Source organism: Callospermophilus lateralis, unplaced genomic scaffold (assembly GCF_048772815.1).
Source record: "Callospermophilus lateralis isolate mCalLat2 unplaced genomic scaffold, mCalLat2.hap1 Scaffold_105, whole genome shotgun sequence".
Classification (NCBI taxonomy): Eukaryota; Metazoa; Chordata; class Mammalia; order Rodentia; family Sciuridae; genus Callospermophilus; species Callospermophilus lateralis.
In genome coordinates, this window is record NW_027510702.1 from 4884681 (window position 1) to 4907714 (window position 23034).

At 60.5% G+C, this 23034-nt stretch overlaps 1 protein-coding gene across 1 annotated transcript; it reads left to right on the plus strand.

Annotated features, from left to right (window-relative positions):
* Positions 1 to 5335: 5335 nt before the first annotated feature.
* On the plus strand, positions 5336 to 22892 carry LOC143640008 (pyridoxal kinase-like). The gene is made up of 11 exons (XM_077107993.1): positions 5336 to 5464; positions 6373 to 6427; positions 12585 to 12689; positions 13189 to 13272; positions 14912 to 14958; positions 17014 to 17099; positions 17828 to 17873; positions 19422 to 19533; positions 20256 to 20392; positions 22452 to 22518; positions 22780 to 22892. The coding sequence occupies exons 1-11, from the start codon at positions 5336 to 5338 to the stop codon at positions 22890 to 22892; spliced, it is 981 nt and encodes a 326-aa protein (XP_076964108.1).
* Positions 22893 to 23034: the final 142 nt, after the last annotated feature.

Below are 23034 nucleotides of genomic sequence, written 5' to 3' on the forward strand. Positions count from 1 at the left end.
CAGCTCAGCAGCCTCCAGGTGTCTGGCCATCTGATCTCTTCTAAGCCAGGGGAGCGGCAGACAGGCTGGTGAGTGGCAGGAGGAGGGGGGCTTCCTACCAGCCTGGTTCTCTGTGACCCCCTGTTGCGTAGAAGAACCGTGGCTAGGCTACCAAGTCTCTTGAGTGACCCAACGGCAAGATGGGCTGACCATGGTCAGCCCCTAGGTGTTGCCAGGAGCTTGGGGTGAGACTCTTGCCTTGGGGCTTTGCAGGGCAGCCCAGTACCCGGGAGACCCTGGATTCCACTGCCCATGGTGGGGCCTGCCTGGCATCATGGTCCCAGCCGTGAGGGCTGTGGGCACAGAAGTGGGTGCTGGGGGCTTGCGGGGGCAGAGCTGTGACTGCAGAGGCAGGGCACACACGTGGGCAGAGGCAACTGGGGGGCTGGGGGTGAGCTGGGGAGGTAGGAGACCCCTGGGGAACCCAGGCTGTCTCCTGAAGTTCCCGTGGAGATCAGGATGAGGATGTGGCTTGGCTGGATTGTAGGTAGCCTCGAGGACCCTGGGCCCTGGGCCCTGAGGTTTCTCAGGTGACTGACCTCCTCTCCACCCCTAGAAGGCTTTGAGTGAGGGCGGGGGCTGGCCCCTGGAGGAACTGTGCTGGAATATTCCGGAGCTTTCCCCGCTCTGCATTCTGAGTCACTCTGCCTCTCCCGGGAGGAGGGATCCGAGCGGCTGCTTCAAGGCAGCGACTCTCTGTGTCTGCCTGGCTGCTGGGGGAGGGTTGAAGACATAGGGGGGAAGGCGTCACGGGCCGCTGGGAGTGGGGGCCACCTGCCCACAGCAGCCGCTAGCCTGCATCACTGCCAAGTGGGGGATGCTTGGTGGCCATGGGGCCCGGGTACTGGGGCTGCTGTGGCAGGAGGAGGAGCTTGTATCCTGCAGCTGTGGGTGGAAGGAGGGGGAGGAACAGAGAGCCTCTGGCTTCCCTGTTTGGGCTTGAGGGCCTGGAGTGCCCCTCCTCCTGGGTGCACCTGAGCCATGTTTCTATGGAGTTCAGGCAGTGGAGGGTTGAGAGCCTTTCCAGGTCCTGCCTGGGCCCTGCCCGGGCTGCTTTGGGCACTGGGGCAGGAAGTCCGAGCAGCTTCCTCTCCCTGCAAGACAGCCTGTGTCCGACATGCACACAGCTACAGATCTCGCCCAGGCCACAGGCAGGGACCCCCGCTGCAGTTCAGGCACCATCCGTGTTGAGGGGCAGAGGCTGCCCACTGCAGGTCTCCCAGGGAGCGCCCACTATGGTGGCAGTGAATCTCTGCCTCCTGGGGCGCTGAGCCTCCCAGTGCTCGGCCAGGCCTTCCTCAGCTGGACCCGTGCTGCGGCTGACTCTGGGCACTGGAGCTTCATCTGTTAAGCTTCTTGGCTGAGACACCCCATCTCAGAGGCTGGGGGAGGGACGAGCCTGAGTGCCTGAGCATCCTGGCAGGTCCAGGGTGCTACAGAGAGCCCAGGGTGCTGCAGAGAGCCCAGGGTGCTGCAGAGAGCCCAGGAGGCAAGACATTGATGGGGCCCTGAGGGAAGGAGCACACTGTTCCCCTTACTGGCCATGCCTGGGTGGAGGCAGGCCCAGGACTGGTTCGTGCTGGTTTTTCCTGCACACACACCTGTGACGGGGACCGTCAGACCAGTGAGAGACGGGCAGCAGTGAGGAATACTAGAGAACAGCTGGGGTCTGTCTGCCCCCCACTCGCTGTGTCCCTGTGTCTGTCTCACATGCCCTGGCTGTAGGAGAGGTGGGGTACTGCCCTCCGTCAGGACTGTACTGCTGACCCTGGAAGCAGAACTGTAGGTGGAGGGTGCTGCCCTCGGCGAGGGAGTGGAACTGATGGCACAGTGGCTCTAGGGCCTTGGGGTCCAGAAAGTGGCCAGTAGCTCTGCAGCAGGGGCTCATGGAATGGCGGGGACCCTGGCTGCTGCTTGGGGTGTGAGGCTGTGGTGGTGGACACTGGTCTGGGCTTCATACCTGGGTCCACTGGTGCCCAGTGGAGGGGTGCAAGGGGTACGACTTGAGGGAGCTGGGGCAACATCAAGTCCAGAGGCCAGTGAGGACCATTGCAGGGAGTGCATGAGGCAGTGTGAACAGGCTGTGGTGGGCCGTGACAGCAGACGTGGACCCGTGGGTAGGTGGGCGGAGGGGCGGCTGAGCTGGAGCGGTTCCCGGTCCTCTCTCCCTGGGTGGCACCAGCCAGTTCTTCCTTGTCTTGAAGCAGGTTGTCCACCTCCTGGCTGTGTGCCAGCTGCGTGCAGGTGAAATCTGAAGCGGGTGCCTGGCAGGGGCTGGCTCACAGGCACGTGCTGGTTTCCCAGGTGTGGACCCTTCCTGCCGGCCCAGTGGAGCTGTGGCGGGAGATGGGGGGAGATGCAGGCAGCACAGAGCGCAGGGCCGCTGTGCAGAGCAGAGGTTTCCATGCTGCAGGGTGTAAGTGATGGTGAGGTGCGGTGAGCTAGCTGGGAAGAGGCGAGGTCTGCTGGCCTTGGGGTGCTCCGGGCCACGGGAGCGGTGCAGTCGTGCAGGCCGGTTCCACGCAGCCATCCAGAGTCCGCAGTTTTCACATCTCAGGCCTCCCCTTCCGCCCAGCAGCCACTGGAGTTGGGTGGGACCCGCCTGGCTAGTATCAGTCCTGGGAAAGAGGCCACCTCAGGTTTCACCCATATGCAGAAGCCACACAGGGCAGGTGAAGGCCACTGGGGTCACTTTTGAACCAGGGGGCCCCAAGGCCATTTGGGGCACCAGGCTTTCTGTGACACACGGTGATTTCTCCCTTAGGAGGCACAGACCAGCAGTGCTGTCCCCAAAATGGCCTGAGGTGGCTGTGTGAGTCAGGGGTCTGGGGCACCCTGGCAGGGGCCTGTGTCTGCCTGCTGCCCACCGTCTCCTGACCCTCAGCTGAAGGAGCAGCCTGCGGCTCCCTGGAGGGGAGGTGGGGAGCAGATGGCCTAATGAGGCAGCTGCTAGGCCAGAAAAGGCAAAAAGGGAACCCAGTGGTGACCCAGGGGCCAGCAGCTGGCCTGGGGTGAAGGAAGAGGCTGGGGCCATTAGAACTTGAAAGCAGGGAGGGGCCGTGCTGGGAACCTGTGCTGGGGGCCGTGGGGCCTCCGTGGCGAGGGCTTCTGTGAGTGAGGGCAGGGCATCAGTGCCCTCCCAGCTCGAGGCAGGGGCCTTTGGGAAGGGCCTGGTCAGGACCCCGGCCTCGCGGAGCCCAGTGCCCACATGGGTCTGAGCCCAGGAGCCCACCTGGCTTTGCCTCCTCCCGAGTGTGGCTGAAGTGCAGCACTGACAGGTGACTTGGAGTGCTGCCACAGGCATGTGGCGCTGAAAAAGCTGATGGGGCGGCGTTTGGAACGGAGAGGCCAAGCGCATCTCAGCCCCTTAGCTGTCATTGAAAGCAGAGGACAGCAACTTCCTTCTCTACACGAGGGTTGAGTGTCCACACCCAGAATTGGCAGGATCTCCAGGACTGTGTCACGTGGCTTTAATCTGCTTCCTCAGTCTTCAGGGACTGAGATGCTGCAGGCCACGTGGCATAGAGGGGGCCCGGCCAGGCAAGCGAACTCTGTGATGGGACTGCTGATTTTTGTTGATTGTTCTAGTGATGGATCGGCTTAGTCCTTGGAATGACCTTGGTGAACACAGATCGTCAGTGTACAGTCCAGTGGCTCAGCTCCAAGTGAACGCCACCCACGGAGCAGACAGAATCTGCCTGGCTCTCAGTTTCTCACATGCTCCACGGGTCCCTCTGTCTCTGCGTGTCTCTGGCCCTCTCGCACGCTTTGTCTCTGCATATCTCTGTCTCTCCCACATGTTCTGTCTCTGTCTCTCTGTCTCTCACACACACTGCCTTCCTCTGTCTGTCTGTCTCTCCCACATGCTCTCTGTCTCTCCCACACTCTGTCTCTCACAAACCCTGTCTGCCTCTGCCTCTCCCACGTGCTCTGCCTCTGTCTCTGTCTCTCACACGCTCTGTCTCTTGTCTGTCCCCACATGCCCTGTGTCTCTCTGTCTTTCACTTGCTCTGTCTCTCTCTGTCTCCCACACGCTGCCCGCCTCTGTCTGTGTCTGCCACGTGTGCTCTTGCCCTCTGTCCAGCACCTTCGCACGGGGAGGTGACCCATTTCTCTCTGCCCGCCGCAGGTCCTAAGGTTTTTCTGGAACGTTCTATGGAAATAGGCACCAGAAAAGCAGCTTGGTGACCTGCTGTCTCCTGCTGCCTCGTCCCCTTGACCTGCCAATTGTTTCCCAGAGCTCCTTCTTCTCATTTCCTGGAACTTTGGCCCAGGGGAGGGTCTGATTCTGAGCCATGTTTACCTGGAAGTCCTCACACTTGGTTGGCGGGACTTTCATGCTCCCAGCTCTGTCCCCTCCCTCCTCCCTGGTGGGCTACCTCTCAGTCACCAGTGGATGAAGTGGGCGGCCTTTGACTCAGCTCTCCCTGAGGCCTAGGCCCCGGCTCCCATGCCCACCAGGCCCTCTCCCTGGGTTGGTGGCACCTGCCAGTGAGGAACATATTTTGTTAGTGGATTCTTCAGTGGTGACTTAAGCCTTTGGTGACTTAAGCATGGAATGAGCCACCGTAGACCTGGCTGGGAGTGGGGACGGGGGCAGAGGGAGACTCAGCGCCCTCTGGAGAGGCTGGCAGGGGTACTCCCTGGTAAAGGGGGTGTGATGTGGCTGTGTGTTGGAGTCGGAGGCCCCTCGGGGGTGGACAGCCAGCCACAGGGAGCCGAGAGCAGGTCGAGGCAGCCAGCAGGTGAGCTCTCAGGAAGGTGGTAGAAATGGAGGGGTGCACGCAGGAGGAGGGATGACCTGGAGATGGTGGTGGGGTGTCTTCCAGCAGAGAAGGCACGGGAGGTGGGAGGATTGGCCAGCATAAGCCTCAAGCTCCTTGGGCATGGCCAGTTGTCCTGATTGCAGGTGGCCAGCCCTCCCCAAGTACAGAGCCCGGGGACAGCCCTGAGCCTCCCAGTCCAGTTGAACACCTGCCTGTGGCGTGACTGAATCCGTGGCTGATGGCATGTCTGGCCTTGACACGGGGACAGGATGGCCTGAGCCTGGCGTGGGCAGGCAGGTGGGGTGCGGGAGGCCCCAGGCTATCTCTGTGCGCTCGCAGGGCCAGCAGGAGAGCCAGGGCCCACGGGTGGCTGACCCTTGCACACTGCCCTGCTGTGTATGCTGTGCCCTGCGCTCCTGCAGCGAATGGCCCTGCCTGGGGGGGTGGGGAGGGCCTGCTGCCCCAACACTGGGCACAGGGCCACGGACAGGAGACAGGCTCCGGGCTGAGTAGTTCCCTAGGCAGTTGGAATGGCCGGCTCTGTTCAGGGGCGCAGTGGGCAGTGTGCGACCAGGGAGGGGACTCTCTGGCAGGGCCACTGTTGTGGGTTCACTGTGATGGTGCCCGCAGGACCAGCCTGGCAGAGGCAGGTGGGCAAGGTGGGTAGGCCTGGCAGTGATCCAGGTAATGGGCTGAAGAGTGTCCTCTCTCCTGTGTCTGGTGTCTACCTCCTCCAGCAGCCGAGGGGCACCGAGGGAGTCCTACCTACTGAATGTGAGAGGCCAGGGAAGTGGGAGGAGCCAGGGAGGACTCCCACGGCATGGCCTGCCGCCGGCCCTGCAGACATGGCTCCCCTTCCTCCCTCCATCAGAAAAGTGCTCTTACTTTTAGAAAAACGTAAGCTTTTAAACTCACAGGTTTTAATTTTCTTTAATAAACTGCTTCCTGCCCTGAGAGTGAATCTGCTTCCCCTGACCACAGAGACCCCCCACATGACCCCGCAGACCAGGGTGTCTCAAGGGCCCAGCTGCCCTGGCTGAGTGACCCCATCAGGGCCAGTAGGGGACTCCCTGCCAGGGAGCAGTGAGGGTTAGGTGGCCGTGGTGGTTCGGGGAACCTCGGGCCAGCTGGCGCATGAGGACCAGGGATGGCCAACCAGGTGGCTTGGCCGGCCCGGGCCTCACTTCCTCAGAAGGGTGGAGGCTGGGAACTGAAAATCTGGCACCAAAGATGGCCTCACAGCTGGTCCCTGCTCTATATTGGTTTCCTTGAATGATTTCATTTGGTGGAATTTTCAGAATCATCCATGACCCCTTCAGTGAGTTCAGCTGGACAGGGGCTCTGCCTCAGCCTCTGGGCTGCTGAGCCCCATGAGTTTCCTAAACAAAGGACGGGAAACCCCTGGCTGGGCTCCTGGGCCCCGAGAGTGCCAGGGGTCAGCAGGTCAGGGAGAGCCGCACCCACCGTCCCCATTACTCCCCTACTCCTCCTCCAGGCAGGTGCTCGGGCTGTCATCAGGGCCCCCCGACCCTGGGCTCTCACACCCGTCCTGCTGTCTGTCTTGCAGGTGTTGGGATTTGAGATCGATGCGGTGAACTCTGTCCAGTTTTCAAATCACACAGGTAAGGCCTTGTGCAGCAGTTGAGGTAGAGCTGAGCACAGGTAGGTGGCATGGGCCCCTGGGAGCCAGAGTGCCATCCTCCTATGGATGAGGGCCTCAAAATGTCACCCTATACTGAGTCTGGGGGCAGGAGCTAGGGTTTCCTCATCCTTGATGTCTATTGGGTTTGGATCTCAGCTCTGCTGCTCTGGAGCTGTGTGACCTAGAAGAGGTGACAGGGCCTCTCTGTGCCTCAGTGTCCTCCTCTGAAAACCAGGTTGGTGATCCAAGGCCCAGCTTGGGGAGAGAGTTCCATGGGTGAGCCCCAGGGCTGGTACCTGGCTAGGAGCACTGTCCTCCCGTGAGGTCAGCCCTGCAGGAGGCCTGTTCACACCATGTCCACCAGGGGGCGCTGTGGGTTTGAGGAGGTCCCTTATGTTCCAAGGTGAGCCTCTAGGCAGTCTGGATTTTTAACACCAGTGCCACAGACCAGGGCGTGTGTGCTCATGGGGACTCCGAGGACTTGGTTGCTCTGAGCACTGAGGGGTTGTCTGGAGGGAGGGTGTGCACCCCACAGCCCCGACCTGTCCTGTGTGGCCTCAGGGGCTGTGTGTGGAGTCCGCCCCACTCCCAGGGTGACATGCCCCTGACATTGTTCTGAGTCCAGCAGGATGCGCAGGGTGGGCTGCAGCCCTGTGTGCAGGAGGGCTCCGGGGTGCTCCCAGGAGGGGTGCGGGAAGGCTCCAGGGTGCTCCAGGAAGGGGTGCCGGAGGGCTCCGGGGAGGTTAATACCTGGATGGGGTATTAACCTTATAACCTGGGGTGGGTGCCAGCGTCAGATGGAGCCTCTACTTGTCAGTAAGGGCTCTAAGTCCAGAGACGTCCAGAAACTGATGGGCTCTGACTGCTGTTTTTACCATTCCCATGGTTTAAGTAAGAGAGCAAAACTGGCTTGCAGACTGAGCGGCTGCATTTGCGCTTGAGGACTGCAAGGAGCCCCTCAGCACCATTGGAGATGGGTACGTCTGCCCATGAGCCCCTGCTGCCCCCTCCCGATTCCAGCAGGGCAGGGCCTCAGGCTGCAGATGTGGCCAGCTGCCCTCCAGGTCCTGCAGCTTCCTCCGTTTGTCGTTGGGTGGCACCCTGGGAATCTGAGACAGAAAGGCCTTGGGCTTGACCCAGAGGAAGTAAGATGAAGACCAGACCCCTGGGTGCTGGGCAGCCCTCCGGGTGCAGGGTGAGGGCAAGGGCGCTGGGGCTTCTTTTCACTGGGGCCCACCTCATGGCTTGGAGGATCCCCTGAGTGGACAAGTGCCTGTGCCCCAGCTCCCACCTCCAGACACCACGGGGGTTGGGCTGGCCCCGGGGGCCCCAGGTGGCCCACTTGGGGCTGGCTGCCAGCACCCTACATGTGGTCTTTCGGCTTGGCTGGCTGTGCAGCCTCACTGGGGCTTCATGGTGCCTCTGTCTCAGGGCCACCGACTGAGGGGTGAGCCTGTAGGGGAGGCCTCACTTCACCCCTGCCTCATGGGCTCCTTACCTGTTCCCACCCTTCGCCCCACCACACCGTTGCTCAGAAGCAAGGCTGGCGCCTCTCACCTGCCCCCAAGGTGTACGGCCCCTGGGCAGCCATGGATCTGGTAGTTGAGTGACAGCCCCTACCTTGCAGCCCTGGGGCCGGTGGAGCACCTCATGCCGCCATCTCTGTCCTCGCATCACAGGCTGCGTAGGCTGTGTCCTGGGGGGCGGACCTGCAGGTCCTTGACTGAATGACCTTCATTCCTGCAGTGCGGGGCTTCTCACCTGCTCCCTACCTCCCAGAAGCAGCCGCCAAGGCCCCTCGTGCAGGAGAGGCGTACCGCCATGTCAGTGACGGCCAGCATCGTGGCCAGCACTGTGCTGCCTCAGCCCAGCGAGGATCTGTCCTGTGGTCCCACGTGGGACTGGCCGCGCAGGCTCAGCCACGTGCTCTCTCTGCCCTGGGCCACAAAGCCCCATGGCCCTGAGCCAGGACACTTGAGCCAGCCAGGGTCCACTGAGGCTCCCCTGCTCTGCTGCCTGCTGTGCACTTCCTGGGTGGGCAGTGCCCGAGCAGCTCTGAGCCCTACTCCAGGGTCTGGCCTCTCCTCCAGGCTAGAAGCCCCCTCCCCCTTGTTATTTTTATTTATTTATTTTTGAAAATCAATTGTTACATTAAATCAATGTAATCAAAAACACACTTCTAAATGCTAATTATTAATTTTTGTATAATCTTCCTTTAATTGGACCAGAAGAAACTTTTTTTTTTGGGGGGGGGGGTGATGGTGGTGCTGGGGATTGAACCCAGGGCCTTGTGCATGCGAGGCGAGCACTCTACCAGCTGAGCTATGTCCCCAGCCCCCAGAAGAAACTTCTTGACTTAAACATATTTATTGCCCTCCCCTTTTGAAAACAATTCTATTATGATATTCATGTATCATGTGATTAATTCACCCATCAAAGTGTACAGTCATTGGGGTTTTTGGAGGGTGGGGGTACCAGGGATTAAACTCAGGCACTCAACTACTGAGCCCCATTTCCAGCCCTATTTTGTATTTTATTTAGAGACAGGGTCTCACTGAGTTGCTTAGTGCCTCACTTTTGCTGAGGCTGGCTTTGAACTCGCCATCCTCCTGCCTAGCCTCCTGAGCCGCTGGGATTACAGGTGTGTGCCACTGTGCCCAGCAGTCTATGGGTTTGGTGTATCCACAGAATTGTGCAGCCATCTTCACAGTCGGTGTTCTAGAATGTTGCTATCATCAGAGCAGCACACAGTGGCGCACAGCTGTGGTCTCAGCAGCTCAGGAGACTGAGGCAGGAGGATCCCAAGTTCAAAGCCGGCCTCAGCAAGTTTGCAAGACCCTGTCTTGAAATAAAAATAAACAGGACTGGGGTGTTGCTCAGTGGTTAAGCACCCCTAGGTTCAACTCTGGTAGCTTAAAAGAAAATACAGGAATGAAGGAAGATTGTCAGCTGCTTCTCCCAGCCTCCTCAGGCCTACTTTCCATCTGAATGGCTGCTGGACGTTGCTGTGAATGGGGTCAGGGACACAAGGTCTCCACATGTGGCGTTTCTCACTGAAGCAGCTGTCCGCGTCCCAGCCTGAGGTGCTCCCTGTCCTTCCCGGGTGAGCGGGGTTCCCCGGGGTGGCCACATTTTGTTGTCCAGCCATCAGTCGCACCTTCTGGTTTCGTCCAGCTTTGGGCTGTTTTGAATCGGGCCGTGGGACACTTCCATGCTCTGCAGTGTACACATCACCCAGGGGTGAAAGTTGATGGGGCTCAGGCTGCACCTGACCCCCAGCAAGGAGCCGTGACAACATGTGATGTGTTATCTGCTGGGAGCTCAGTGGAGACTGAGCACTTGGGGTTGATCACTCCTCTTCCTGGCCGAGGGGAGCCCTGGGGAGTCGGGGCCTGATGCCACAGGGACAGCCCTGTGAAAGGACCTCTCTGGGCCTGGTGGCCTCAGCCTCCTTGTGTCCTGCTGTCCCCAGCTGCAGAGTGGCTGAGCTGGAAGAGCCCTGTACCCCGCGTTCCTGCTGCTCCTTAACAGGCCTTGCCAGAGCTTCCTGTTCCCAAGGTCCCCATCTCCAGCGGACAGCATGGAGCTGGCGGGGCTGAGGCTTGGTGGTTGGGACTGGGACACTGTCTTGTCACCTGGAGTTTGGAGAGTGAGGCAGCTGGCCAGGGGCTGCCAGAGTGGACTCAGGGAGCCTGAGGACTGGAGAGGGCTGGCGGCTGGAGTCTTGGGACTACCCGGGGGCGGGACTGCAGTGGGAAACTTGCCCCCCACTTCTCTGCTGCTGTGGGTTGACCAAAGGATCCGAGTGTCCCTTCTAGAAGGTTCTCGCAGGCTCTGGACCCATCTGAGTCACAAGAGAGGTGCAGGAGGCCCCCGGGACCAGCCTTTCGTGTTTGTCTGGTCTCTCTCTCAGACTCATTGGCTAGAGGAAGGTTTGCTTTGGCTCAGCTCAGACCCCAGGCTGGTTGGCTCTGGCGCTTTGGGGCCTGTGGTGGGGCGGCACATCACAGGGAGCCCGGGGGGAGCAAATCCGTTCACCTTCTGTCCAGGAAGCATAAAAGGAGGAGACTGGTGGCCCACCGTTCTTCTGAGGGCATGCACCAGTGACCTAAAAACCTCACTAGCCCCCCTGCCCCCCGACAGCACCATGCTGCACATGGACCTTTGGGGACATTGCAGATCCAAAATCCATCAGCCAAGAAGCCACCTCTCTAGGAATCCTGTGCTCTGCCGTGGGGCCTGTGCTTGGGACCTGGCTGGGTGCTGGCGGCTCACCTTCCTCCTAGTGAGCCAGGGGCTGAACTGTGTCCGCACTCTAGATTCCTGGGTTGCAGCCCTAATCCCCGGGACCTTAGAATGCGACTTTATGTGGATGAGTCCTTTAGAGGCACTAATTAAAGTTCATGAGGTCATGGGGTGGCCCTGACACAACTGTCCTCATAAGAAGAACACATCAGAGTTGGGCCTGGTGGTACGCACCTGAAACCCCAGTGGCTCAGGAGGCTGAGACAGGAGGGCTGCCAGTTCAAGGCCAGCCTCAGCAGTAACTTAGCAAGGCCTTAAGCAACTCAGCAAGACTCTCAACAACTAAAAAGGGCTGGGGTGTGGCTCAGTGGTTAAGCAACCCTTGACTCAGTCCCTGATACCAAAACGTATCCCTGGGTTAAATTCCTACTACCAAAAACAAAAGAAGAAGAAGAAGCCGTAGGACCCAGACACAGAGGGGAAGATGGCATCTGAACTAATGAGAGGGCTTGGGAGAGACCAGCTCTGAGACACCTTGATCCCAGACTTCCAGCTTCCAGAATGTGAGAGAATGAGCACCTGAGGTCTCAGCAGGGTCTTTGTACCTTGTCACAGGTGCCTGAGCACACCAGGACACAGGTGTGCAGTTGGAAGGATGTTTGAGACCAAGGGTCAGGAAGGACCTTTTTGTCTTGCACCCCACACCACTAGGCCTGTGAAATTTTGGTGGCAGCCTCAGGTCTCCTTAGGAAAGCTAGCCCAGGGCCCAGGGGCATCCCAGATAGTGGGCAGCTGGAGCCTGGAGGGGCAGGCTCCTGACCAGCTGAGCTGGTAGCCGGGGGTCAGTCTGTTTCTGTCTGGCCGGTCCACCGCGTACCTGGGGTCCTGCACTTCCTTCTTCAGTCAGAACCTGAGGGTGCCTCTGCCAGGTCGGGCAGCCGAACCCTCGCGTGTCCCTGGGGCTGTTCTGGAGAATGGCATTTGTTCCAGACACCTTAGGATGGCGCCTGGGAAAGCCAGGGTCCTTTGCCATGGGAACAGCTGTCACCACACAGGCCAGACACTTGGGGAGTGTGTCACAGGGCCCTCATGCAGGGAGTCGGATGGTCTGACGCCTCCCACCCCTGGACTCTGCTGTTCCAAGAATCAGAACCGAAAGGCTGTGTGATCGTGTGTTCGGGGGAGTGAGTCGGGGACGCCAGGCCCCTGGGTGGGGGGAGTGGTGAGAGGTGGGGTTTCCACACTTGGCTTCCCCTGGCATGCACCGGTGCCCCCCAGCAGTGCTGCAGCGTCCTGCACCTCAGGTGTACCCCAGGTTGCGGGCAGTCCTGGGGTGGACACCTTGCTTGGACTCCTGTTGGTCAAGGGCAGGCTGGGCACTTGGGTCTGTTTCTTGTCCAGCTTGGTCTAAGGCTTTCCTTGTCACTCAGTAACCTTGTGGTGGAGGTGTCGGGACAGGGTGCCCAGTGCTGGGTGAAGCAGCCCCGCTTGATGCCCAGGAACACAGTGGGGACCGGATCCGGAGATGGGGGGAGGGCACTGAGCCACTCCTGCAGAACCTGGGGAGAGGTCAGGCAGCCTGGCTGCCCTTCCCACTCAGGACCCCAGTTCTACTGGACACAATTGCAGCAGGAACTGGCCAGCAGAGTGTGCAGACATGGGTGCAGGACCTGGGGCTCTCAGGGGCACTGGACACGTGTTGGGGGCCTGCTGGGGCACTGTGCCTGGGCTGCCTCACTAGGCCTTGTGCAGCTCCAGGGGAGGGCTGCCCACTGGGCATCCCCAGGGAGGGTGGGCTGTTGTCCCTGGGCTAAGATGGCCACCAGAGAGGCCTGTGCCACTACGCCCTTGGCCCCCGTGCCTCAGGCCCGTGTGATCTGCCGCCCTTGCAGGCTACACCCACTGGAAGGGTCAGGTGCTGAATGCCCATGAACTGCAGGAGCTGTATGAAGGCCTGAAGCTGAACAGCGTGAACAAGTACAACTATGTGCTCACGGGTGCGTGCCCAGGGCGAGTGGCCGCCGAGGGCCAGAGCCCCCTCCCCAGGCTTGCACCTGGTCCCTGCTTTCTTCAGGGAGATTCTCAGTGCCCTAGGCATGTCACATCCTTGGTGGCCTTGGGCCTGCCACTCTGGGCCTGGCTTGGGTCCTGGGTGTCCTGGGGCCATGGCGGGCAGCACAGGTGGGTGTTGGGGGTGCTGCTGGGCTGGAAGGGTGCCAGAAGGGACTTTTAAAAAATACCTGGTTAAAAGTGATACGTGCTCACTATCGAAGGTAGAAAATAAAAGAAAGGAAGAACAGTCGTCTGCTGGTCACCCAGGGGTCCATTCATTTCAAATGTTGCATTTCTTTTGGGAAAAAGAAAAAGGCCTGGTCTCCCTCCATGACCCTGGACTGGTCCCACGCTGCCTGGGCACAGGCCTTGCTGTGCTGCCCAGGCCCGCGTGGTTGCCGAGCAGCTGTACTAAGAGGGTAATCTGGCTTCTTCCCCCTGAAGGTTACACCCGGGACAAGTCCTTCCTGGCCATGGTGGTGGACATCGTGCGGGAGCTGAAGCAGCAGAACTCCAGGCTTGTGTACGGTGGGTGCTGGACCAGCCTGCTCTTGGCCCGAGTGGCCAGGGTGCATCTGTCACGCTGAGTGGGGTTGGCCTGGAGCACAGGAAGGGAGGCCCAGCTGCCTCCTCCTGGCCACCCCTCCCGCTCTGCTCTTGGCCAGTCAGCTTTGTCCACTGGTGTCCAGGAGAACCTTGTGGCTGTGCAAAGGAGCGGGAAACATTTCCTGGGTCTTTCGGGTGTGTGAGAGAGAAGAGTTAATGTGCTAAAAGTTGGGGTCCCCAAGATGTGCCTGCACATGACCCTAAGGGCATGGGCGTGGGGTGTCACGCAGGCAGGGCCAGGCTGCAAGGGGGTGAGGGGACTGGCCACATGTGGGTGTGTCTGCATAGAGCAGCCCTCCTTCGTGGCCAGGCAGCCCTGGGCCCATCCTGCCACCTGGAATAGGGCCAGTGTCGTCAGACTTGCAGACTGAGGACCTTTTTCAGGGGCATGGTGACCCTGTCCCCCCGGTCAGTGGCGGGTCTGCCTCAGCTTGTTGCTTTGTCCATGCTGCTGTACAGGCCAGTGCTGGGAGACCTGGGTTGGCCTGTCCATGGCCAGGGAGGGGAGGGACTGCTGTGCTGGCTCAGGAGCCCCTGGATGCTCTTCCATGTCACTTGAGAAACGGTGCAGATGCTCCTCAGTTAGGTCAGAGTTAACCAGTCGTCTTAGACAAGGAAACACAGGAGCCAGGTAGCCGGGGACAGCAGGGAGCTGGTGGGGGTGCCTGGACTGGCCCACCCCGCTTCACACCCACGCATGGTCATAACAGCAAGCACTGGCCGCTGCTGGTGGAATATGCAATGGCACAGCCACCACGGAGAACAGTCTGCCAGTCGCTCATAAAGTCACGTGCAGTCACCTCACGACCCAGCTCCCTCCCTGCCGTGGGTCCAGAATAACAGAGGCAGACCCTCCACCAATTGTGCACCGTGTTAACAAAGGTGGAAACCACCAGGGTCCACTGATGGTAAAGTGGACAGGGACAGGGTGGTGTGGAAGGCAGAGCCCGAGTCAGCCTTAAAAGGAAGGAAATGGCTGTTGGGGTGGTCATGCCCGTGATCCCCGCAGCTTGGGAGCTGAGACATGAGGATCACAAGTTCAAGGCCAGCCTCAGCAACTTACTGGGACCCTGCCTCAAGAACTAGGGCTGGGGATGTGGCTCAGTGATGAAGCACCCCTGGGTTCAATCCCTGGTACCAAAAAGAGAGAGAAAGAAAGAAGAAGAAAGGAAACTCTATGACCCAGTAAGCAGCCAGTCTCCAGAGGGCAGATTGGATTCCACATAGATGAGCTGTGGGGATTGGGAAAGTCAGGGCCTGAGGGTGGCCTGGGAGTGGGGAGTCCGTGTGTGATGGAGGCAGTGTTAGTCGGGAGGAAGGGGAAGGTGGCGGTTCCCCTCGTGGATGCCCTTACGGCCCTCCTCCGTCTGCCCACTCACCGCCTTACTGACATTTTACCACCACAAATCGTGGGGCTGGGGGCTGAAGCTGGGCCTCACTCACACGGCCAGCACTCTGCTGCTGAGCCCACCGGCCCTTACAGACATCTGGCAGGGGGGTGGCATGAAGGAGTCGGGGGTGCCGGCACCGCCAGGCTGACCGGCGGCCTGTGTGTCCGCAGTGTGCGATCCCGTGATGGGTGACAAGTGGAACAGCGAAGGCTTCATGGTAAGTCTCGGTGCTGCCGTGAGGTCCTGGCCTGGCCCCGTGACACCCAGAGACAGGCCCACACCTCAGGGCCTGTGGGGGAGGCTCGGGGGCCAGTCAGGCTGTGGATAAGCCCTTGGGCTCTGCGGCACCCTGTTCCTGTAGCCCCAGGGCAGCCGCAGAGCCAGCAAGCAAGCAGGGCACCACCTCCCGGAGGAGGTCACACGCAGATACTGAAGTTGATTTCCTGTGTTGAAAAGTGGGTTTTGCTTACCTTTGTCCCTAAACATTTAAAAATTAAAAATCATTCTTAGCTCACGAGCTGTTCAAAAGTAGGCAGTGAGACATGCATGGTGCAATGCCCCTGCACAGGACAAACTGGACCAGGTGAAGTCCATCCTGTGGCCCTCACAGAGGTGGGGACACAGAGGAACTCGGGCCGTCCTGCCCGTGGGTTTCAAGGTCGGCAGTTTAGCACCTGCACCGTCTTGCCTTCTGCCCGCCTGTGGGCCTGGTCTCTCTTGTGTGCTGGGAGATCACCGGGCGCAGAAGCTGAGCATGGTGTCCACTGGCACAGGGCACGCCTGGCAGCTGCCCTCCCTGCCCCACTTGGTCGGTGGCTCGCGGGCTTCTGGTTTGCTCAGTGTTCTCTCGGGCACCTTCCCCAGGGCCTGTTTTCTGGAACCCGGCTCCAGGCCTTGCCTGTTCCTGGTGCTGCTCCCTGTGCTGGGCTCAGGATGCTGGAGTTTGGGCCCTAAAGAGCCGAGGCCCGTCCAGTTCGTTGACTAGGACCTGTCCTTGTTTTGATCAGGTTGATTTTTCCTTGTGATCTGAGTGCAGCCTAAGCGTGAGGTGACGTGTTAGGTTCAGAGGTGGAGAGAACCCACAATCTCAGGTTCCTACACGGATTTAAAGGAGGAATCCAACGGGGTCAGACCCGGTTCCCCACTCATGCTAGGCAAACACACTACCTCTGAGTGACCTCCCAACCCTTTTTACTTTTTGAGATAAGATCTTGCTAAGTTTCCCAGGCTGGCCTTGGCCTACTTTGAGATCCTCCTGCCTCTGCTTCTGAGTAGCTGGGATTACAAGCGTGTGTCATTGTGCCTGGCTGAATAAATCAGGTTTTTTGTTTGTGTGTGTGTTGGTACTAAGGATTGAACCATTAACTGCATTTTGCAGTCCTTTTTATTTTATTTTGGGAGAGGGTCCTGCTAAGTTGCTAAGGGCCTTGATGAGTTGCTGAGGCTGGCCTCAAACTTGCCATCCTCCTGCCTCAGCCTCCCACGTCGTGGGAGCTCATAGGTGTGCACTGTGGCACCAGCTGAAAACCAGGTTTTGAAGAACCTTCTGTTGGTATCATGGTCCAACTTGAGGCAAGAGCTAGGGCCTGGGTGGGCTGGCTGCACCCCACCCATTCTCAGCACCTCCCAGCTTGTGGCTGGAGCAGTGGCATCTGGGGGCTCTCTGATCACCAAGGCACAGGTACATCTGTAGGGGCCTTGGCTCTCCAGGGAGGTCCCCAAGCTACATGAAGGGGAAGGATTAGAAACCAGCTGTTCCGCGGCCGCTGGGAAGTACCCATAAAGCAAGCAGAGTCATTTCACACCCTCATGTTGGACTTTGGCTTTGGGGTCCTTCTTAAAGAAATGTGGAAGCTAAAGAATGCTGTTAGGTCAAACTGTTTGTTGGACAATTTAAGACAAAAATGAGTTGATCGTGGGTGTGGCTCATGGCCGTGGCTTCCGTAGATACCAGAAGATGTGCGGGTCAGCTCCCAGACCCAGATACACCCTGGGCCACTCTGGCCAACCCTGGTCTCAGGACCCCTCTCCCCATCCTCTGGGTTCTCCTGTTTCTCCGCGGCCTCTCTCCTCCTCTGTGCTCTGGCCCACTGTCCCCTGGCTGAGACCTTCGCCCACCTCCCATCCCAGACCCCTGTCCCTGGAATTGCCCTTCCTCTGCCCACCCCAGCCTCCTGCAGGACCCCTTGCCCTTGTGTCGGCCTTGCCCGCTGCCCAGTGGCGCGAGCCTCTGCAGCGTGAGTGAGTCCCCCTTGTCTCCTGTGCTGCTCAGTACGTTCCCGAGGACCTCCTCCCGGTGTACAGAGAGAAGGTGGTGCCCGTGGCGGACATCATAACCCCCAACCAGTTTGAGGCCGAGTAAGTAACCCACAGGGCGGGCCTCAGGATCCTGTGCCTGCCCCTGAAGTGTCCCCAGAAGTTCCCCACTGGGGTCAGGTCACCCCGAGGTTGCCACCTGCACCTGAGTCACAGTGGCAGACTCGCTCAGGCCCCACCTGCTGGCCTGTGTCTACCCGAATAGCCAGGTATAGGAGGGGGACGCTCTGGCCAGCGGAGGGCGCTGGAGGCTGGACATGCCTCCAGGTGGGGAGCCACGGTGGTGCCACAGGCAGGCAGGCCGCGGGGTCTCTCTGTGGAGTTCAGAGGGGCGTTGGGCCTCCTGCCCAACTAATTGAAGGAGCAGACACCTGGGAAAGCCAGTCACCAGGCTGCGGAGCTGAGGCTGCTCCTTCTTGGCCATGAGCTGGTCCCTCCGTCCCTGAGGCCTGTCATCCACAGGTGTGGCCCCTGGACTCTTGGTGGCCAGGGATCCCTGACCTAGCCCTGTCTAATCTGGGAGGTGATATCTCACCTTGACCCTGAGCTGTTGGTACAGCGATGACCGTGTGAGTCCATGGAGGGTCTGGACACTGGGCCCTTCACAGGGGCTGTGTACTGTGGTGTGGGTCACTGGGGCCCTGTGGGGCTGTTCCTCTCCACTGTGAACCGTCGACGCTCAGCACAGCTGGAACCTCACAGCAGTGCAGTGGACAAGAGTCCCCTTAGGACCAGACACCACCCCTGACCCCAGCCCACCTGTCTTCCAGGTTGCTGAGCGGCAGGAAGATCCACAGCCAGGAAGAAGCGCTAGCGGTGAGGAGAACTGGGGGGCCGTGCGTGTGGCCGGTCACACTGTTCACGGCCGGAGGGTGCAGCACACATCTGGGGAGGGGAGATGGGCACCCAGCTGGGCTGGTTCTGGCCTCGGATGTGGCTGCACCCAGCCCTCTGATCAGCCAGCTGGCCCTTGTCCCCTCCTCCTCAGCCGGCGCTGGCAGGGCCACGGGTAGCAGGGCCCAGGCTGATCTGCCCTGCCAGTCACAGCAGTCCTGCGAGCCCTGCAGCTGCTGGGACAAAGTGCCAACGCACAGTGGGCCGAAAGCAGCACACCCCCGGCACCCTGGGGCTCAGGTGCTGCGGGGCTCAGGTGCTGCAGGGCTCCCTCTGAGGGTGCCGGAGGGCCTGCTGGGCTGGGAGGCAGCAGGCCTCACCACGGCCTGTGCAGCCTGTGTGCACTCCTTAGAGGGCCGCAGCCTGTCCTTGAGATGTCCCACCCTGCTGTGACCTTTTTCTGAGGCATTGGGGTCAGGACCACAGCATACACATTCAGAGCACAGCCCAGATGGCCGCCTGCCCCCAGTGGTGCTGCAGGCTAGGGTCCTATGAGCTCAGCAGTCACCCCCGAGGCCTGCAGCCCCCCAACAGTGACCTCAGGCCCACACCTTCCTCCACACCGAGAGGAGTGGTCAGGAAGCTGGTGGCAGCGGCGCCTGGGCTGTGAGCTGTGCCCCCTGGGGTCCTTTCACAAGGCCACCTGCCCTGGGCTCCAGAGACCAGCAGGGTGCATGTGTGGACAGGGGGTTCCAGGACAGGCTGTTCCCAGGTCAGCCCACTGGCAGGCTGCCTGGTGCAGCGGGTCTCAGGCAGGAGCGGGTGCGGCCCAGGGCAGACTGCTGTTCCCGTGGGCGCCCCTCTGGGACTTGCCACTTGCCCTCAGGCCAGCACAGCCCTGGGGGATGGTCTCCACCCTCGAGCTGCCACTGTAGTCACCTCCATCCTTTGCTTTCAAAGCAAAAGACAGACCCTAGGTGGCGGGTAAACAGCAGGCAGCTCAAGCTCTGGAGCCACAAGTCCCAGGTCAAGGCGCCTGGGGAGGGCTCTGTGCAGGGGCGGTGTCCTCCCGGCAGAGTGGCAGAGCAGGGGACCTGAGCTGGCCCCGGTTGCCCTGTCACTAGGCCCTCACTCCCAAAGGCCCCACCTCACGGCCCCAGGGGACACATTCAAACCCAGGCCTCAGCTCTGAGCTCTGTTACAGTGCAGTAAACATGGGCGGGGTCCAGATGCAGGTCCCCCTGACCCTCACAGCTGCCATCTGTCCCTGTCACGCAGGGCCACTACAGCCAGGGTCTGACCCAGGGCAGACCCCTCCCACTCAGGCCTGGCTCCAAGCCAGCACTGCCCAGGACCTCAGCTGCTGACCTGGGCCTCAGCTGCTGACCTGGGCAGGCTCCTGGCTCTGCCCTGGCTGGGCCAAGGGGGTGGGTGTGCACACCCAGGAGCCTTCTCTGTGACTGGGATGTGCTGGATGGAGTGGGCATGTGGCGTGTCCACTGGGCTGACATGCTCCCTGTGCCACCGCAGGTGATGGACGTGCTGCATGCCATGGGCCCCAACACAGTGGTCATCACCAGCTCCGACCTGCCTTCCTCGCGGGGCAGTGACTACCTGATCGCACTGGGCAGCCAGAGGATGAGTAAGTGATCTGGCCTGAGTGCGTTTTCTGTCTTCACGGCTCAGGGGACATTTGGCCATCAGGGAGTGTCGTGTGCTCAGTAGAAGGAACACTGTCCTCAGCTGGTGGTAGATTTCCTGAGCACTTCTCATTGCTGAGGAGGGTCAGCTGCAGGAGGCTCAGGGCAGGTGAGCAGCCCTGGACAGCACAGCTTTTATCAAGTGGCCACCTGGAGCTGGGCTGGGCCTTGATCTCTGCGGGAGCGCCTTCTGCTGGGCTGTGTCGAGTGGCGATGTGAATACCACCTGGGCCAATTTTCTCTGAACAACATTAGGGTGACAGAAGGCCGGGTCCCCTGCTGGGACAGTGAGGAGAGGGGTCACACCCACAGCCCCAGGGAGCATTCCCAGGTGGCCGCCTCCTTGGCACCTCTGCCTCTGGGTACGGTGTGTGGGCACACAGCTGAAGACATCCGGCAGTTCCTGTGCTTGGTCAGCTGCACCTTGTCCCTGAGGCCATCCTCACTGTGGCTTCTGTCTTCCACTTTCTCTTTAGGGACGGGGGTGGCACTGGGGACGGGAGGCAGCACAACATGCTCTTAGAGCCCCAGGGCACCAGGAGGCCACCTGCGCTCTGTGTGAACACCCCAAGGACGGGCAGCGCTGGCTGCCCCCTGTTGCAGGGTTGATCCTCCTCTGGCCAGGGAGTCTTGGGTCAGCTATTTGGCTTGTCTTCTCCTGCAGAGAGGCCTGATGGCACCACAGTGACCGAGCGCATCCGGATGGAGATGCGCAGGGTGGATGCTGTCTTCGTTGGCACCAGGGACCTCTTTGCTGCCATGCTCCTGGCGTGGACACACAAGCATCCTAACAACCTCAAGGTCAGCCGTGTGCCCTGTGCAGGGCCTTTCAGCAGGCCCAGGGGTGGGAGGGGCCTGGCCTGAGCAGCAGCCCGCGTAGGGGGAGGGGCTGCTGGGCTGTGGGCTCAGGACCCCCCTCCCACAGTGGATCTGCCCTCTCCCCCGCTTGGGAAGTCAGGGTCACGGTGCTGTGGGGCAGGAGGAGAGCACTTAGGACCCCGGCTGGGCTGGTGTGGGGCTCCGTGGTATGGCCCTTGCAGGGCGTGTGCCAGGCTCTGGGCTCTGTCCCCAGCATGGCAAAAACAAGAAGGCTGGGTCCCTCCTGGGTCAGCCAGGTCCGCCAGGGCAAGCCCTGAGTCCAAGCAGCCTGCTAGGTGCACCCTGGGGCCACTGTGTGGGGCCCTGCTGTGACTTGAAGGTCTGAGAGGCTGCAGCCAGCCCCCCACCCCAGGGACCGAGCCAGAGCTGAGGACAGAGGCCCCGGCAGTAGGTTGCTGCAGGCCTTGGCATGGAGGTCTGCTCCCTGGGGACCCTTGGGAGTCTGTCCCACCTGCTCTGTGCAGTTGAGATGGGCGGCCTTGCTCAGGCACTGCTGGGTACAGTGGGTCAGTTGCCACTGACCTAGTGCACAGGGTGACGTGTCAGGGCCTTTTTCATGGAAAACTCGATTGAGTGCGGAGTTCAGTGGGGCCTCCTCCTGCGCTGTGTGCAAGAAATTGCATCATGGGTGCTTATTGGGTCACTCCTGTCTGACACCCTGTCCACTGACGCCAGTGTCTTTCGTGCTGTTGGGAGCAGAGTTGGAGGGACTGTGGGGAGGAGAGGGCAGGGGAAGGATAGCAGCGTTGGAAAACTCCTTGCAGACCTGCCCAGATCCCTTTGGGGTGGGGCCCGCCATCCTGTAGAACACCGTGAGGGCCAGAAGGGACAGCCCTGCCACCGTGGTGGTGTTCTCTGGGAAAGGCTCCTGGAGTCAGCTCTGGTTGTGGCTCCCTGATGCCCTCTGCTGGGCACCCAAGGGCTGCAGGTCCCCTGGGGCTGGGCGCACTTCTCCAGTAGGTCAGTACCGCCAGGTGTCTGGCTCCGTGTTTATAAAATGAAGTCCACTGTGGCCTTCGAGTGGCAAACCACTGCGAACCCTGAGCTCAGGCTGGAACGTGCGGTGCCCTCACTGTTTGGCCCCCTCCTGCCTCCTTCAAGGGTAGAGTGTAAGCAAGACCTGCCACCAGTACCTGGCTGTGGCACCTGCATCCTATGGTGCAGGGTAGCAGAGACACCCAGCTGGCACCTGGAGGAGGCCTCATTTCCAGGGCTCAGGGCTCTGGGGGCCAGGCCCTGGGTTCACCCGCCCAGATACACTCAGGGAATGAGTCTCACGCCCCCACACCCGCTGGATCCCCCTAGCCTTTGACCCTCAGGCAGCAGTGATGATGACTTTGGCTGCCTTGGGGACAAGCGTCCTCCCCGATGGCCTTGACGGTTAACTCCAGGAATGATTCAGCTTCAGGGATTCTAGCTAAGCACCTGCTGCGCACCAGGCAGCACTGACTGAGTTCCTGAGACAGCCCCTTCCCACGGCTGTCTGGTCATTTAATATGCAAGATTCACTTGCCACCTCCCAGGTGCTACCTTCTGTCACTGTGACAAGATGTCTGAGAGGACAAAGAGAAAAGGTTTATTTGGGGTCAGTTTCAGTCCATGGTGGGTTGGCCCCGTGCTCTCGGGTCTTGGTGGCCGATCAAGGTGGGAGTGTGGGGGAAGAAGCCACCCACTGGCAGGAAGCACAGGAGAGGAAGAGGTGGGCATTCCACCCGCCTTCGAAGGACACACGCCGTGATCTCAGGCCCCCGCTGGGCCCGCCTCTCAGGCTTCCACCATCCCCAGTTGCCCCCCAGGATGGGCCTGAGCCCTAACACATGGCCTCCTGGGACAGTCCTGTGGTCAGCCCTGGGGGCTCCCATGTCTGGGGCCTGTGTGGTGGTGCTGCAGCAGGAGTGCATGTGAACACCCCTCCAGGCGGCAGTGGTCAGCTCCGGGACGCAGCCAGGGGCTGGGCCACAGTGTCTCTCCCTCCCTGCAGGTGGCTTGCGAGAAGACCGTGTCGGCCATGCACCACGTTCTGCAGAGGACCATCCAATGTGCACGAGGTAGCTGCCCACAGAGGGAGGCCCTGTTGGGAGGGCACAGTCCCCCTGCAGCTGCAGGTAGCAGCCGGGGGCGGGGGCCCTGGTGGGTAGCCCTGTCCTGAACCTGGAGCTCGGAGGCTTGGGGCTTAGACAGAGATGGGGGAAGCTCCCAAGAAACCCACAGGGCACCTTTCTCAATTCCACTGGCGTAGACATGGGCGGGCGCGGGGACCAGGGCAGGCAGCTCCCGGGCCACCCTCACTGGCCCTTGTTGGTCTGCAGCCCAGGCTGGGGAGGGACAGAAGCCCAGCCCAGCACAGCTGGAGTTGAGGATGGTGCAGAGCAAGAAGGACATCGAGGACCCAGAAATCGTCGTCCAGGCCACGGTGCTCTGAGGTCACCCACTCGCCCCAGAGCACAGCATGTCCCTGTTTTCATCCTTGTGACAGTGTGACGTCTGCCTTAGTGCCATGACTGACTTGCCTTCCATCTGTGAGTGTCAGGCCTCGTGGGTCCTGATGGAGAAACCTGCCAGTG

Bases quoted from the DNA above. Each gene is read 5' to 3' on its own strand.
- LOC143640008 (XM_077107993.1), top strand. From the start codon at position 5,336: ATGGCCGGCTCTGTTCAGGGGCGCAGTGGGCAGTGTGCGACCAGGGAG. The intron at 17,100-17,827 runs GTAAGTAACCCA...CCTGTCTTCCAG, and splicing joins CCCAACCAGTTTGAGGCCGA to GTTGCTGAGCGGCAGGAAGA. The intron at 19,534-20,255 runs GTAAGTGATCTG...CTTCTCCTGCAG, and splicing joins ACTGGGCAGCCAGAGGATGA to AGAGGCCTGATGGCACCACA.